At 42.7% G+C, this 18,298-nt stretch overlaps 1 protein-coding gene across 1 annotated transcript in view; it reads right to left on the bottom strand.

The window, feature by feature from the left end:
* The window catches only part of LOC129700541 (kelch domain-containing protein 2-like), a 34,083-nt gene that overhangs the window by 2,707 nt on the left and 13,078 nt on the right, over positions 1–18,298 (bottom strand). Inside the window, 9 exon segments of the mRNA XM_055641141.1 lie at positions 2,063–2,115; positions 3,170–3,257; positions 8,490–8,562; positions 9,253–9,365; positions 10,431–10,489; positions 13,835–13,915; positions 14,001–14,084; positions 14,169–14,250; positions 16,251–16,369. Coding sequence (XP_055497116.1) covers positions 2,063–2,115; positions 3,170–3,257; positions 8,490–8,562; positions 9,253–9,365; positions 10,431–10,489; positions 13,835–13,915; positions 14,001–14,084; positions 14,169–14,250; positions 16,251–16,369 — 752 coding nt within the window.

The raw sequence follows: 18,298 nt of genomic DNA, 5'->3' as shown, positions 1-18,298 counted from the left end.
ACCACAATTAATATATTTGTTTCAAGCGATCCCAATATATATTCCAAAATATTTTTTCAAAAAACTAGATTCCACTATCACTAATTTTATATGGGACTACAGAACACATAGAATTCAACGAAAGCATTTGTGCAAATCTAAAGAAGTTGGGGGTTTATCATTACCTAACTTTATGTATTACCACTGGGCAGTGCATATTAAGAACATAATGTACTGGCTGGATAGTTCCACTCAGCAGTTGGAGTGGATAAGAATGGAGAAAGAGGAGTGCTATCCGCACGATATAGGAACGATCCTGCTCTCACCGATAAAATTGAATAGTATAATATATAAGAAGAACCCAATTATTCACAATATAATAAGAATTTGGAAACAAATAAAAGTATCCTTGAAATTAAATAATTTATCAGTACTAACCCCACTATTGAACAACCCCGCATTCAAACCTTCTCTCATCGACAACACATATCAACAATGGGATAGACTGGGGATTAGGAAAGTAGGGGATATGTATGAAGTGGGCAAACTGTTATCATTTCAACAATTAAAATTAAAATTTAAATTGAAGGATAATCAATATTTTAAATATATACAGGTATGTGACTTTATGAAGAAATATACACATAGATTTCAAACTATATTTTTAGACCCTTTAGAAGAAGCAATGAATATTAAGGCTGGTTCACAAAAATTAATATCATACTTTTATAATAATATATTAAATAGCGAATCACCCTCAACAGAAGCACTAAGGGAAGATTGGGAACATGAGGTAATGATAAAGATCTCGAAGGATAGATGGGAAATGTGATGAATACACATAACTGTTCTATTAATGCAAGACATAATTTAATTCAATTCAAATTATTACATAGACTATATTATTCAAAAACGAGGTTGAATAAATTTTATCCAAACGTCTCTCCCAGATGCGATAAATGTTTGTTTCAAAACGCTAATATAACACATTCATTTGTAGGATGTACAAAGTTGAATAAATTTTGGAGTGATATATTTGATATATTTACAAAGCTTTTCAAGTCAAGAATAGAACCCAAAACAGAATGGATTATATTTGGAATAATAGGAGAAGATACCAATTTAAATAAAGATCAAAATGTTTTTTTTAAATTATGGGTTAATAATTGGAAAGAAATTGATACTTAAATTTTGGAAAAATACAACCATACCAACTGTTAAAATGTGGATTAGGAATATGATGGACATAGCACGCCTTGAAGAAATGAGACTCCGACTAATAGATAAATATGACCAATTCTTAAGGAGTTGGTCTCCTTTCATCGACTTTTTGGAATCATGTGATGCAGCGGTACCGTAAGGATTGCTGATTTCAGTTCATGACGCGGATAGATCTACATCTCCGAATACAGATTTGAAAAATTCTCTTTTAAGGGGCCTTCTCTTCTATTTTTACTTTCCACTTTCTCTCTTTCTTTTTTATTTTTTATTTACACACTTCACGTTTTTCTACTCTCTACCATCTATTTTTCCACTTTTTCCTCTTTCTATTGTTTTCTTTTTCTAAAAAAAATATAATTAAATAAAAATTAAAGCATAAATACTAACAAAAAGTTATTCATGCTGCTTCACGTAAAAAATAACATCAATTTTGTTTTCTTTTTAAACATACTGCATCCATTAGAATATATAGTCGCCACACACCACTGAACAGATAAATAATGATTAGTTCAGAAGTTACAGCCTTCAAGCTAAGAAACTAGACAAAAGCACACATTTAACAGTTCACTGAACCTTTTACAATGGCAGCAAATGTAACTCCCACCCCCACCCAACAACAGCTGATGTCCACATGAATCTACGCAATGATCGATCTAAAACATCCAGAGATGATAATTCATTGTCTGCAGCCTTGAAACTGAGACTCACGTTACCAAACCCATTTAATTTGTAATCCACAAAACATTTCGACAGACCAGTCTGAATTTGAATTTACCCAAAGGTGAAAGGGGAAGATTCTAACTGTTAGACCCAGCAGTTCTCAAAAGATATTTACCCTAGCAAAACAAAATCATTCTCTTACCTGCCAAGAGACTTTGGCTGTACTGAAAAGATAAGGATGTCATTACTATGAGCCTGCAAAACAAAAGATTAGAACAAAGTATTGGAATATTGTTCTAGTATTGGATGAGAAGGTAAAGTTTAAATATTACAAATAAATAATTCTAATGTCACCAGATTTATAAATTGATTATTGGTAGATATAGAAATAAATGTTTCTAAAATCTCTTGCACGCTTTGGTGAAAAAGTCAATGAAGACTTGGAGCTTGATCTCCAAACGTGCACTGGTGCAAGCACATTGCAACTGGAAGACTGAAGTTGGGATCACCTTGCGCTAGACTGGAAGTGTCGTGGGTTGAAGAGTTTCTGTTTACCTGTGAGATTCCTGCAGCAGAAAACTTACTGGAGGTGAGGAGTAGCACATGAGGCAAAGATGATTGAGAACAGTGTTGGAATAAAGGCACAACCTTACTGGGTCAAATGTGCAGAGAGATTTTGTCCGTTTTAGACCTATTGGTTAAGATCATCGCTTGCATGCCATCGTATCAGTAAACTTTATCAGACAATTTATAAATTATACGCATTTTAAGTGTGGAATCAAAGGAAATCTATGTTTTATTACATTATAGTACTGGTGAGTCAATCTGCTATTACACTGGTTACACAAAAAAGCTGGAGAAACTCAGCGGGTGCAGCAGCATCTATGGAGCGAAGGAAATAGGCAACGTTTCGGGCCGAAACCCTAAGGGTTTCGGCCCGAAACGTTGCCTATTTCCTTCGCTCCATTGATGCTGCTGCACCCGCTGAGTTTCTCCAGCTTTTTTGTGTAACCTTCGATTCTCCAGCATCTGCAGTTCCCTCTTAAACACTGCTATTACACTGGCTTGATGGATACATTTATTTAATTATTGTCTTGATAGCCTGTGGTGTTTTAACATCTCAAATTATAAGGGTAGCCAAGTACTGGTTATCCAAACTGTTATCCAAAAATGAAACTTCCTAAGTTGCAGAAATCCTGATGGTTGCTTTGATTCCACTTAATCTAAACGTCAGTTTTCTTCCTTGGGTAACAAGGGCATAGAGTAGTTAAATGAGGGTGCAGCTTAAAATATTTGCAAAAGGACTTACTGCCTGTTGACGACCTAATAGATTGTTAGCACATCCGCCAAAAACAATCACTTCTGCCTCATCACTCGTACACGCAGAATGCCAGAGCCTGGAGATAAATAACAAAGCTAGTAAGTTGAAACAATTGTTGCATTGCATTTAAGGCGATGTTTCATAGGATTTGTTTTACTCTTGGACATTTTTCAGTGTTTCCCCGAGTGCCTGCCGTTAGCATTACGAGCCGTTACGTGACATCCACGAGCTCCTACGTACCCGCTACGGACATTCTCCGAGTTCGAATCAGGGGAAAACTCAGGAGAACTCTTGAATTACCTCGTACAGTGGGACAGGGGCTTTACTTGTCAAGAGAAAGCTCGTGACAATGAGAACAAAGTAAAGTATTAGAAATCCAACCCTCTCCAAGACAGACGTGAAGCTCACCGTTTGACCTGTTTTTACAAAATGTTAAATGGTCAGCTAGGCATAGACTACAAGACCTACACCAACCCCAAACCAATTAGGAGCGGACGAGGGCATTCGATCCAATTTGTGATCCCAGCTACAAAGACAGATGTATACAGCAATTCGTTCTTCCCCCGCACAATTAAAGCATGGAATAATCTCCACCCAACTATAGTTACCCAACCAGACGCAACTAAATTTAAAGTAGCTCTTTCTTCCCAATAACCCTTTCTGGCTTAATCCCTCCCTTCACCACCTCCAATTTAAATTCCAGTTGGAATATTTTGGAGGACCCAGAAACCAAGTAACCAAGAACCTAATAACTTGAGGCAACCAGCTTGGGTGAGTAAAAACAAAAATCAAATGTCCCCAATATTCTTCCTACTGAAGAGTATGGACAGTTTGAAGAAGGGCCCTAACCCGACATGTCACCTATCCATATTCTCCGAAGATGCTGCCTAACCCACTAACTCACAATCAAATAAGATCAAACAGAACAAGTTGTCCTACAACTTTAGACTGTGCACGCCTACGCAAGAAGACCCACTAACTCCAGCACTTTGTGTCTTTTTGTGTTAACCAGCATCTGCAGTTCATTCTTCCTATTGCTTTTAAGTTCCCTTTGGATGCAGTGTCACCGACGTATACACAGGAATACTCTGCCGATGTCTCCTTTGCTTATCATTGATAGCAAACGTGAACAAAGTTCTCAGCGTGAGTCAAGTTATAGTTCACATCGGGAACACAATTATGAGATCTGTCTGCTGTATTTCAACTGTGACACCACAGCACAGAGCAGGAACAGAGCCATCAGTCCATGTCTGTACCAGCCATGATGCCAAGCCAATTAATCTTGACTGCCTACACATAGCCAGTATCCCTCTATTCAGGAAAGAGGGCTCTGACCCCAAACATCACCTGTCTTTTCTACATAGATGCTGCTAGGCCCGCTGAGTTTGTGCCTAGCTCCCTCTATTCCCTGCTTGTTTATGTGTCTGTCTAAATGGGTCGTAAACATTGCTATTGTATCTGTTTCTACCACCTTCCCTACAGCATGTGCCACACAGCACCACTCTCTGAGCACAAAACATTCTCCTTTAAACTTCCCCCTCTCATTTTAAACCTATGACCAACAGTAGATGATATTCTTACCCTGGGACTATGTTATAAACAGCTTACCCTCAGCCTCGGATGGTCCAGAGAAAACAATCCTAGTTTGTCTAATTTCTCCTATTTCTAATACATTCCAATCCGAGAACACTGATATAATTATTAAGAAAGCACATCAGCGCCTCTGCTTCCTGAGAAGATTACAGAGAGTCAGTTTGTCAAGGAGGAATCTCTCTAACTTCTACAGGTGCACAGTAGAGAGCATGTTGACCGGTTGCATCGTGGCTTGGTTTGGCAACTTGAGCGCCTAGGAGCGAAAAAGACTACAAAAAGTAGTAAATACTGTCCATTCCATCATCGGCTCTGACCTCCCTTCCATCAAGGGGATCTATCGCAGTCGCTGCCTCAAAAAGGCTGGCAGTATCATCAAGGACCCACACCATCCTGGCCACACACTCATCTCCCCGCTACCTTCAGGTAGAAGGTACAGGAGCCTGAAGACTGCAACGACCAGGTTCAGGAATAGCTACTTCCCCACAGCCATCAGGCTATTAAACTTGGCTCGGACTAAACTCTGAATATTAATAGCCCATTATCTGTTTATTTGCACTTTATCAGGTTATTTATTCATGTGTGTATATATTTATATCATGGTATATAGACACACTGATCTGTTTTGTAGTCAATGCCTACTATGTTCTGTTGTGCTGAAGCAAAGCAAGAATTTCATTGTCCTATCAGGGACACATGACAATAAACTCACTTGAATCTTGAATCCAGGCAGCAAGAGTCAAGAATGTTTTATTGTCATATGTTCAGGATGGACAATGAAATTCTTACTTGCTACAGCACAACAGAATATGCGAATATGTAAACATTGGATATAACGGGGGAAAAAAAGAAAAAGTTCAATAAATAACAAATATAGTGCAAATAACAAATAATAATATAGTCTTTTGCAGTTCCCTTTGCATCACAGATACGGAAGGAATGGGTAACATTTTGGGTGGCGATTCAGTCTGAAGAAAGGTTTCGACCCAAAACGTCACCCATTCCTTCTCTCCAGTGATGCTGCCTGTCCTGCTGAGTTACTCCAGCATTTTGTGTCTTTCTTCAGGATATATATTCTTGATAGCCAAGATTGTAGTCTAAAGGGCCTGTCCCACTTGGGCGACATTTAAGGCGTGGTGACTCATGCAGTGATGCGCGGTGTCTCCCTGCCACCCCAGGATTTTGGAATGTTCAAAATCCTCGCAGGACATCTGCGTATCTTATCATGTCGTGCGCCCTTTCGCAAGATGACACAAGGTCATTGCCTATGCTAATTTATTGTGCATCACCATGCGTCACTATGTGACAACGATGCGTCATGATGCGTCGCAGCGTGTCACAACGCGTCATTTGAGCGCCGCACCACGTGATCACGCGGGTATATAGTGCGCCAACTTTCAAAACTTTTTTCACTTGCAACAGAGAAGATGGGATAATGGCACTCAAGAGAAGCAGGGCTCACCAGAAGAGCAAAGCACAATGAAAACCAGCCATGCAGGGGGAGACGCAGGTTCAGCAGGTTGAGATCCAGGAGGATGCTGCTGCTGCTGCTGCTGCTCCTGCTGCAGTTGTTAAATCTGCAGTAAATTGGGATTCACAACCTTTCTGCATTGTGAAAAAAGCTGTTTGCTTGACTATCAATAACATTCTTGGCATTTCTATGAAAATTTAATGTGTGATGATCTTCTCATTTCTCAGTATTGTTAATCACAGAATTAATTTCATATATAAATCGTCATTTATTTAGATCAATAAAACACACACAAACATTGAACTGCATTGAAATGCAAAACTTGTCATATAATGTGGTCAATAAAAGAAAAAAACAGACACAAGCATCTATTGCTTTTAAATTCTTGACATTTCTATGAAGATTTTATGTGACATTTCTCAGTATTGTTAGTCATGGTATCAATTTCACATTTATAAATCCTCATTTATTTAGATCAGTTCCTGGAGTGGTGGACTTCTGTTTGTGGTGTGGGCTGCTTGCTGTTGGTCTTCAGATCATGTTGTTCTGCCACAGTACAATACCTCTTTCGGAGTTGTAGTAAGTGCAGATTTGGTCTCTCTGGTCCTTAGCTCTCTTGTTGGAGGTGTTTCCTGCCAATCTCTCCAGTACCACCATCCGTGCAGCCTGTCCTCCAGTTCTCCATGAGCCTGGTGTGATGTTGCCTATCTGGTTGTCCACTCGGTCACTCTCCACCATGGCTGCTGCATTCTGGTACGGATCAGGTTGTGGAGGACACATGCTGTGTAGACAATGGTCTTCACATTTTTGGGCTCCTGCTCCATCATAGTCAGCAAACATCTGAATCTGCTGGCGAGGATGCCAAAGGCATTTTCCATGGCCCTCCTAGCCCTGGACAGCCTGTAGTTGAAGATCCTCTGCTGCCTTTACATCTGCCTGTGAGGGTATGGCTTCATCATCCATGACCAGAGTGGAAAGGTGTTATCACCAACCAGTGTGTAGGAGATGTTAGGGTTGAATTCTCCTGGCAGAGGTTCTGGATCAGGAAGGCCTGCTCTTCCTTCTTCCCAAGGGAGGTCTCTCTCCAGATCCCACCATCTGCGGACTGACAAGTGTGCCCACATCCACAAACAGGAAGTTGTAGTTTGCATCCACCACAGCTATGAGTACGATGGAATGGAACTTCTTGCAGTTGAAGTACATAGAACCTCCCTTGGCTGGCCACATGCTTGCCGTCCACTGCCCCACATGTGTGCTGGAAGCTCCATCTGGTATCAAAGCCCTGTGCCACTCTCTTCCACTCATCTGGTGTGCTAGGGCAGTCAATTATTTCTTCCCCATCTGCATTGATGATGGCATCACAGGTCTCTCGGACAACCTTGCTGATGGTGTTGTGAGCCGCACCAAAGTTGTAGGAGAGGCTCTTGTAGGAGTCTCCTGATGCAAGGTAGCGGAGGAGGATGATGGCTCGGTGCAGGCCTGGTTCCAGTGGCTTCCACATGAAGGTCTCCGGTTTTCTGCAGAAGAGGACCAACTCGCATCTTCAGCTCCTGAAACGGGTCAGGGGGAATCCTGGTGAAGTTTCTAAAGGCAGCCTCATCTTCTCGCTGGAGATCAGTCATCATAATCTCATACTGGCCCAAAGTGGGTCCCATCCGCAACAAGGTCCTCGTCCCCACAGACCTCTTCCTGGGCTTCGTCCTCCCCTTTCATGTTGCACTCCTGCCTGGCTGATCTGTAAGCACGAGGGCCGCTGCAAGCAGAAGTCTTTGTTGTTGTTGTTGTTGTTGTTGTACTAATAGCGATGCAATCTGTAGTTGCTCCATGATAGTCATGATGCAGAATAGCACCCTGCAGCCCCTTTTGTAGGGAAGCTGGGTAATCAAATGACGTCACGTGCCCCAGATGACGCTACCCGTCGTATCTTGCCGTATAGTGTCGCGGGTGGACATACATTGACGCCGCATGACGGCTGTGACATCGCAGGCGTTGTCATTTGCTGCCGCATGCTGTCCTATGGCGACGCGTGGAAAATGGTGGCGCATGGTGACGCGGAGGGCCGTACCTTGACGCGGCTGTGCCGTATCCTGTCGTGCTACTTGCCGGTTTTTAGCCGGCATCGCCCATAAAATTGCAAAGTGGAACAGGCCCTTAAATGTATAAAAAATCTACCAGAAAGAAAGGCTTCAGAGAGTGAAAGTTGACCTGACATTGAGAAGCAACGACATCCCCATCCCAGGATCATACCTTGGCTTGTCCGCATAATTGTGTTCTACCTTTAACCACTCGTTCTTGCTCAGACTGTATATCCAAGCATCACCTAAAAACAATTATTTGTATAATTAATGGTCCATTGCTGACACACGTTAGTATGTAACAATTTACAAAATGCAATTTCCTTTTTATCAATTCAGACTGATCATATCGCCTTAATATCTTAAAGCAACCCTGTATTTTCTATCCCTATAAAGTACATTATTTTACATGTAAGGTGTAAAATATGATTATAAATATTTAACAAACAAGGAATGAGGTGCCTAGGTATTTGCAGCCGCACTCTATATTTAAAAAAGGTTATCCTTAAAAGTTCCCATCATAAATTAAATGTTTTGGAAGGAACTGCAGATGCTGGTTTAAACCAAAGATAGACAGAAAAAGCTGGAGTAACTCAGCGGGACAGGCAGCATCTCTGGAGAGAAGGGATAGTTCTCGACCTGAAACGTCGTCCATTCCTTCTCTCCACAGATGCTGCCTTTCCTGCTGAGTTACTCCAGCTTTTAGTGTCTGTAAATTAAATGTTACCAGTTGAAAAGGATGTAGCCAAGTGATTTGCAGAAAAATAATGTCACCCATTTAATCAATCACAGCAGACACACAAGCATGATTATCTAGAAAGGGGAAAAGCCACGGATGATATTAAATTTGAAAAGAAAACCTCAATTTTAACTACTGTCTATAAAAATTCTCAGCCAGTAAATGATTTATGTAGCAAAATAAGAATGAAACATACTTAACGGATGTTTGTCAGTTGTGAAACCTCCAAACAAGAAGAGATGGTCATTTGAGATTGTAGTGAGTGAATGCCAAGAGCGGCCAACAGGGATCTGCTCAGGTGACTGGACCCTAGCAAATAAAAGTTTAGAATGATAGACAATGTTCCCAACAGATCTGCAGAGATTCACTGAAGTCTAGACACTCGTGTAAACCAAAACAACATTTATCAAAACCTTTAACAGTAGGATGTTGTTAGCTTCAAGAGTAGCGGAGGTAAGCACTTTCACTTGCGCATGCAGCTCATTGTTGGACTCATAGAGTCCGATAGCACAGAAACAGGCCCTTCGGCCCACCTTGCCCATGCCACCAAGCTGCCCCATCTATACTAGTCCTACCTGCTCACATTTGTCCCATATCCCTCTAAACCTTTCCTATCCATGTAATTGTCCAAATCTCTTTTGAATGTTGTTATAGTCCCTGCCTCAACTACATCCTCGGACAGCTCGTTCCATACACCCACTACCCACTGTGTGAAAAAGTTGCCACTCAGATTCCAATTCAATCTTGCCCCTCTCATCTTTAACCAATGTCCTCTGGTTCTTGATTCCCCCCAACCCTGGGTACAACACTCTGTGCATTCGCCTCAGCTTTTGTCCTCATGACCTTATACACCTCTATAAGATCACCCCTCAGCCTCCTGTGCCCCAAGGAATAAAGTCCTCGGCTCCCCAACCTCTCCCAATAGCTCAGACCCTCGAGTCCTGGAAACTTCCTCAGAAAATATGCTCAGCAATGACAATGCTAATTGAATTTAAAGAGATATTTACAGATATTATTGCAGCAAAATTAGGACAATGGAAAACACAAAAGAGAAAACAGCAAGTTCTTTAACTGATACTACAATGTTGACATCTTTGCATCTAATTGTTAGGCCTTTCTTGTGTACTGCTGAATATGAATAGAAACTGTTTGATATAAATTAAAAAAAACAGCTACCTAAAAACATGCTCGATATCCAAGCTGCCCTAACCATAGCAATCCCTGGGAGTATTTAAAAAAATCTCAAATCCCCAAAACCCCCTGACACGGTGACTTGTTAACGTGGGTTGGGGCTGCGGGACCTTAGTTGCTGGGGATATTGCTGAGTGTGAATCAGAAGGATTAATAATCAACAATGTAAAATATGGAACTTACACTTCATTCCATTCCCACGTATCTAGGTCAAGGTAATGAAGGTCGTTGGTCCTGGCATCCTTGGAGAGAATTGGTGGAAAGTAGAGTACGTCAGTGAACACTGGTTTGTCACCAAGATATAGACAACCCTTATTGTTGGAAACATTGAGTTATAGACACGTTCCCTTTGGAAAACATTGCAACGTGAATCTTTTTATTACATTAAGTTTGTTGTTTGGATGCAAGAATTTTTCACTTTATAGCTTAAGAGATATACATCAAAAGTAGAAAAAAAAAAAGCAAAAGCAAGCAGAGAAACATATTTTTCAGCTATATTTTTGTAGCAAGTGTGCAGTTAGGGGCAGGATCCTTAACAGCAGTCATTCACAGAGGGATCCAAGTCCATAGCTCCCAAAAAGTAGCAACACAAGGCGACAGATTGGTAAAGAAAGCATATGGTATGCTTGCCTTCATTGCTCAGGGCAATGATTATAAGATTAAGAGAATCATATAAGAATCAGAATCGTTTATTGTCATTTGAACATAAGTTCAAACGAAATTGCATTTCTGTAGTCACAACAACAAACAGAAAAAAAACAAAAAACACACAATGAACACAATTCCACACAAAACATCCATCACAGTGAATCACCAAACACCTCCTCACTGTGATGGAAGGCAAAGTCTTATCTCTACCCTGTTCTCTGTGCCCATTGCTCTCCCGCAGTCAAGCAGCCAAACTGCTGCATCGAGCCGATCGAGGCTCCTGATGTTAGATGTTAGAGCCCCCCGGCGGGCGATGGTAAATCCCGCGGCCGTTTAAGCGGCACCGGGCGATGTAAAGCCCCGCTCCGGGTCGATTTAAACCCCTCGATTCTGGCGGGCGAAGTTTGCCGTTGCCGGAGCTCCGAAAAGCGGTCTCCCACCAGGGACCCGCGAGCTCCCGATGTTCCCGCCCACAGGGCCTGCAGCCGAAGCCTCCAAAGCTCCGAAGTCGGGTCCCAGCCGCGCGCCACCACAGCGCTCCGCATTCTAAAGTCGGATGGTGAGTCCGCAGGCCCTGCGACTGGAGCCCCAGGTCAATTCTGGTTGAAGGCCGACGGCTCCACGATGTTAGGCTCAACGGCAACGGAGACTCGACAAGGAAAAGTTGGGTCCCCCGTACACGGAAGAGATTAAAAAGTTTCCCCCGCCCCCCACTTATACACAGCTAAAAATAATATAAAAACTAAAACCAAGACATCCACTTAACAGGACAAAAAGAAAAAAAAGACAGACGGACTACAGAGGTTGCTGCCGACAGGCACCGGCCACTGCAGCTTTATGAAATGTTGGTTAGGCTGCATTTGGGTTTTGTGTGCAGTTCTGGTCACCCCATTACAGGAAGGATGTGGAGACTCTGGAGAGGGTGCAGAGGAGGGTATTAGCTGTAACGAGCAGTCGGATGCGGAGGGGAGACCTGATAGAAGTTTTTACATGTTTATAAAATCAGAAGAGGTACAGATAAGGTACAGAATCAGAATCTATTCCCCAGTGTGGAAATGTCAAATATTAGAGGGCATTGTTTTAAAGTCAGTTGGGAAACGTTTAAAAGAGATGTGCAGGGCAAGTTTTATTCCACAGAGATTGGTAGTTGCCTGGAACGTGATGATGGAAGGAGGCACAATTGTGGTGCTTAAAGGGGCTGTCCCACTTGGGCGACCTAATCCGCGAGTTCTGGCGAGTTTGCACTTGACTCATACTCGCAGCATGGTCGACACAAGATCATAGGAGGTCTTCGTAACTCTCCTTCATGCTCGAGAGTGGTCTCCGCGAACTCGAGGCCTCAGTTAGGTTGCTGCTGTTTTTTCCAATATGTTAAAAAATGCCCGCGAGTAAAAAAATAGTTGCCATGGAAAAAATCAATACTTTTTTTACTCGTAGGTTTAGTCGTAGTAGGTCAGCATGTTATTCGTAGGTAATCGAGGATAGTCGTAGCTAGTGGAAGCTGGGCTTCAACATAGTCGAAGGAGGTCTTCAACATGTCATCTTCTAAAGTCGCCAATTAGGTTGCCCAAGTGGGACAGCCCCTTAAGGGCAGTTAGAGAGGCACAGGAGAGAATGAGGCTTTGGGCAGGGTAAAGGAGGCAATAGGACAAATATATGCAGCTGGGATCAAGTGCATCCCTGGAGGAGTTTCAGGAACTGGGGTACATACTTAAGAAGGAAATAAGGAGGGCAAATAGGTGTTGTACCTGCACCAGTTTACAGCCAGCACAATGACTGCAGGATTAACAATAAATTAGCAGGAGCAATGTACTGCTGGGGGAAAGGCAAGAGAGGCTTTATTTTAAACTTAAGATGGATTCAAATCTTTTAAACGTGTTTCTGTTTTTAAGGTCTAAAATCATTTTTCAAACATTCCTTTTCGCTGCTCTAGTGAACGTTACGGAGAACCCTGTGGGAAGTAGGGGGTGGGAGTGTGGCTGAGGAGGGAGCAGGGTGGATCTCAGGCTGTCGAGACCAACAGGAAGCTGCACTGATGCAGTTACACGGCCCCACGGCAGCCAGCAGCAATCTGAGGAAGTAGGAAGATCTGCCCAATATTTCTACCAAATGCAACATTTCCAAGGTTATCATAAGAGGGGCGGCACGTTGGCGCAGCGGTGGAGTTGCTGCCTTACACCGCCAGAGACCCGGGTTCAATCCTAACTACGGGTGCTGTCTGTACAGAGTTTGTACGTCCTCCCCGTGACCTGCGTGAGGTTGCTCCGGTTTCCTTCCACACACCAAATAAGTGCAGGTTTGTTGGCTAATTGGTTTGGGTAAAATTGTAAATTGTAAATTGTCCCAAGTGTGTAGGACAGCACTAGTATACGGGGAGATTTACTAGAATGTTGCCTGGGTTTCAACAACTAAGTTACAGAGATAGGTTGAATAAGTTAGGTCTTTATTCTCTGGAGCGCAGAAGGTTAAGGGGGGACCTGATAGAGGTCTTTAAAATGATGAGAGGGATAGACAGAGTTGATGTGGATAAGCTTTTCCCTTTGAGAATAGGGAAGATTCAAACAAGAGGACATGACTTCAGAATTAAGGAACAGAGGTTTAGGGGTAACATGAGGGGGAACTTCTTTACTCAGAGCGTGGTAGCGGTGTGGAATGAGCTTCCAGTGGAAGTGGTGTCGGCAGGTTTATTGGTATCATTTAAAAATAAATTGTATAGGCATATGGATGAGAAGGGAATGGAGGGTTATGGTATGAATGCAGGCAGGTGGGACTAAGGGAAAAAAGTTGTTCGGCACGGACTTGTAGGGCCTGTTTCCGTGCTGTAATTGTTATATGGTTATATGATCACTGGTCTGAACGGTCTCGGTGGGCCAAAGGGCCTTTTTCTGAGCTGTATCTCTAAACTATGGCTCAGTTGGATAGGTAATCAATTCCCATACCTGATACCTTCCTCCAAACACGTAGCCGCGGTTTCCAATGGTGGCACAAGCATGAGCTGCTCGAGGAGTAGGGGGCTTTCCCTGTTTTAATACAACAGCACACATTATCATTTTTATTTCAGATTTTGTACATTTACTGTTTGTGTGCAGTGACGGGAATGGATACCTTGGTGACGGGCTGGTTCCACGTGAAAGTTTCAAGATCAATGAAGTGGACGTGATTGTTCCAGCCTCGAGGACGGCCTGCGTTCTGGGGGAAAAATGTCAATGGTTTCATCTCACTGCAATCTCGCTAAAAGAAGACAATGTCAAAACAATGCGTTAAACTACTTACCAAAAACGATGATTCATCAAATTCAAACGATCCATGGCACTTCTCTAGAGGTTGGTAACCATAGCCACCAAAGAAAATCACTCTGGAGGGACGAGAAAAAGTTAGCTGTAAGTAAAATAAGAGAGGCAACGCATATGAGGAAGGACAGAATTTGAAATGTGATGATTTTCTGATCATGGAAAGCAGAGCTGTCTATAAGGAGTTTGCACGTTCTCCCTGTGACTGCCTGAGATTCCTCCAGGTGCTCCAGCCTCTTCCAACATTCCATAAAACGGCAGGCTGGGAGGTTAACTGATCAACTATAAATTGCCCCCAATGTGTAGAGTCCAGGAGTAAACTGACAGGAATATTGGTAGGAAGCAACTACAGATGCTGGTTTAAACCGAAGATAGACACACACAAAAACTGGAGTGACTCAGCGGGTGGGACAGCATCTCTGGAGGAAAGGAATAGGTGACGTTTCGGGTCAAGTTCCTTCTTCTGGTCTGAAGAAGGGTCTCGACTCGAAACGTCACCTATTCCTTTTCTACAGAGACGCTGTCCCACCCGCTGAGTCACTCCAGTTTTTTGTGTCTGTGATAGGAATACTGGGTTAGGGTAGAATGCGGATAAAAGAGGGTGTTTTATGATTGGCACAGACTTAATGGTACGAAGGGTCTCTTTCTATGACTCCACGAAAGAATGCAAGTTACAAATATATAACCATTATTAATTAAATCGATGGAATCCCTCAAAAAAATGCTCCAATTTCTTCATAGTGAAAAATGTGATACTAATGTAGAGAGTGAATAAAGGGGATTTGATGATCAAGACTTTCAGTCTTGTTGTAAGCTTTTGTTCTTCCCAACAATCTGGAGTATTCCTCTGTTTCCACCTTTTGCTGTTCCGCAGAAAAAAGGCTATTTTCCCAGATGGGCTGATTGTTAATCTTTCCTAAAAAGACAACCATTGAGGAAAAAAATCTAAAAAAAAGGTATTTATAAGAGCTCTACATTCTGTAATTTTTCATTCATTTCGGCATCAACTGTGTATTTTTTAAACTTTATTTTCCTTTAGTATATGCCAAAATGTTTCTGTATACACAAGTAAAATAAATATATCATAGACAATAGACCAAAGGTGCACGAGTAGGCCATTCGGCCCTTCGAACCAGCAACGCCATTCAATGTGATCATCCACAATCAGTACCCCGTTCCTGCCTTCTCCCCATATCCCCTGACTCCGCTATTTTTAAGAGCCATATCTAGCTCTCTCTTGAAAGCATCCAGACAACCTGCCTCCACCGCCCTCTGAGGCAGAGAATTCCACACTCACCACTCTCTGTGAGAAAAAGTGTTTCCTCGTCTCCGTTCTAAATGGCTTACTCCTTATTCTTAAACTGTGGCCCCTGGTTCTGGACTCCTCCAACATCGGGAACATGTTTCCTGCCTCTAGCGTGTCCAAGTCCTTAACAATCTTATATGTTTCAATGAGATTCCCTTTTATCCTTCTAAACTCCAGAGTGTACAAGCCCAGCTGCTCCATTCTCTCAGCATATGACAGTCCCGCCTTCCCGGGAAATTAACCTTGTAAACCTACGCTGCATTCCCTCAATAGCAAGAATGTCCTTCCCAAAAAATTAGGGGACCAAAACTGCACACAATACTCCAGGTGTGGTCTCACCGGGACCCTGTACAACTGCAGAAGGACCTCTTTGCTCCTATATTCGATTCCTCTTGTTATAAAGGCCAACATACCATTCGCTTTCTTCACTGCTGCTATACCTTATAAAATAATAAAACAATAATAAAACAGCTTGAAAATTTCCATTAATAAAAGTTGCAAAAGGTGCTGGAGTGTCTCAGCAGATCAGGCAGCATCTCTAGAGAAAACGGATGGGTGACATTTTGGGTCGAGACCTTTCTTCAGACTGCTCCCATGTATTTTTCATGAGGTATATTCACTTGTTTACACACTGAGTAAAATGTCTTATTCAACACAGCAACAAGTAGACATTTATGCTTGTTCAGAATTTGCACTACTACCTGTCCGAATCACAATGCCAATGAATGAGAAATGTGTTGGAGGTTATGTTGCACTCACTTGTTCTTGTGCACCCAGCAGCCTAGCTTATCCTTGGGTGTTGGTGGCACTCCTTTGAAGTTTTCTATTCTCTCCCAGTGCAATACTTTGTCTTTGTTTCTCAGATTTAAAATATAGAACTGCAGAGAGATGGAAAAGATGATACTCAAGTTTAAGCTTTCTTTGTGCCTTTGATGTCCAGAGTGACACGGTGTGGAAACAGACCAACTTGCCCACACTGGCCAACATGTCCCAGCTACACGAGTCCCACCTGCCCGCGTTTGGTCCACACCCCTCCAAACCTGTCCTATCCGTGTAAATGTCAAATAGTTAAAATAAAAACCATGTAATTAGAAGCAAAATTCTGATCTGTATTCTCCCAGTCAACTCTAGTAACATAAATAGTATTATCTATAACCAATCTTCCCTCCTGACAAAGATTCACCTGTATCTCCTCCAACCTCATCTACTGCATCCGCTGCTCTAGATGTCAGCTGATTTACATCGGGGAGACTAAGCGGAGGTTGGGCGATCGTTTCGCCAAACACCTCCGCTCAGTCCGCAATAACTTACCTGAACTCCCGGGGGCTCAGCACTTCAACTCCCCCTCCCATTCCCAATCCGACCTCTCTGTCCTGGGTCTCCTCCATTGCCAGAATGAGCAACACCGGAAAATGGAGGAACAGCACCTCATATTCCGCCTGGGTTGCTTGCGTACGGTTGGCATGAACGTTGAATTCTCCCAGTTTTGCTAGCCCTTGCAGTCTCCTCCCCTTCCTTAACCCTCGAGCTGTCTCCTCCCATCCCCCTGCCCTCGGGCTCCTCCTCCTCCCTTTTCCCTTCCTTCTCCCCCCCAACCCCCATCAGTCTGAAGAAGCGTTTCGGCCCGAAACGTCGCCTATTTCCTTCGCTCCACCCGCTGAGTTTCTCCAGCATTTTTGTGTACCTTCCCTCTGTTATGTTGATTTGTGAGATATAAAAATTCATAATGCAGGCATGAAGTGTGTGTCCTGGGAGAGAACCAGGGACAACTTTATTATCAAAATATATCTAAATATGAAGAACGAGTAACTATGTAGGCAATTGCAGGCATTACAACCACAAATGTTATGTTACAGGTTAAAGAGTGGTACTTTCAGAGAGTCAAGTGTTTGGGCGTTCTAAAACGGAACCATGGAATTCTTACTTGCAGCAGCAGCGCGACAGGTTTGTAAAGAATAGATAATAAATAAAGTATAATAAACAAAACAAAGTTCAATAAATTAAAAAAATATAATAACCATATAACAATTAACCATAATACAAAATAAAAAAACTCCCAAAGTCCCTAGTGCCACGCTGGCAGTTCGTAGATCAGAGTTTAGTTAAAACCCGAGTTAATAACCGAGCATTCATTTGCAGTTGTACAAAAGAAGCAAGCTTAGAACTAAAGCTGGACAATCCATGGGCAATTTCAGAAACTCATTCACACAAAGGGGGGAGAAATGTCAAATTCCCTCAAGTGCTTCCTCAAACCCACCACCAAAATAATTGCTTTATTGGTCAGAAGACAAATTTTCAAAAGAAAATCGTGTTAATAATTATTATCAACAAATTATTTCCACTTTGAAACCTTGTTACCCCCGGGCATGTGCTACTATACTAAGAAGATACATTTAAATGTCTTCTGATACGAGCAGCAAAATGTACAATCGACTAAAGGGGCTGTCCCACTTGGGCGACCTAATCTGCGAGTTTAGAAGAGTGTGTTCGACCTTCAAACTCGCAGCATGGTCAACACGTGGTCCTGGGAGGTCCTATGAGGTGGCTGGAACTCTCCTTCATGCTCAAGGGAAGTTCCCGGAGACTCGTGGCCGGGAACTCCGGAGACTGTGTGTGTGGTCGGTCGATCCAGCTCGCGGTTTCAACGCGGACGGTCGATCCAGCTCGAGGCTTTCCAGGCGAGTGTCCTCGAGCTCGCAGGTCGAAGACACTCTTAACTCGCGGATCAGGTCGCCCAAGTGGGACAGCCCCTTAACTGTACACGGTGCAGGCCAAATTACCAATTTTACATTACCAATGCCATAAGA

Source organism: Leucoraja erinacea, chromosome 9 (genome assembly GCF_028641065.1).
Source record: "Leucoraja erinacea ecotype New England chromosome 9, Leri_hhj_1, whole genome shotgun sequence".
NCBI lineage: Eukaryota > Metazoa > Chordata > Chondrichthyes > Rajiformes > Rajidae > Leucoraja > Leucoraja erinaceus.
The sequence above is the reverse complement of the archived record's forward strand: the minus strand, read 5'-3'. Positions and strand labels throughout refer to the sequence as shown.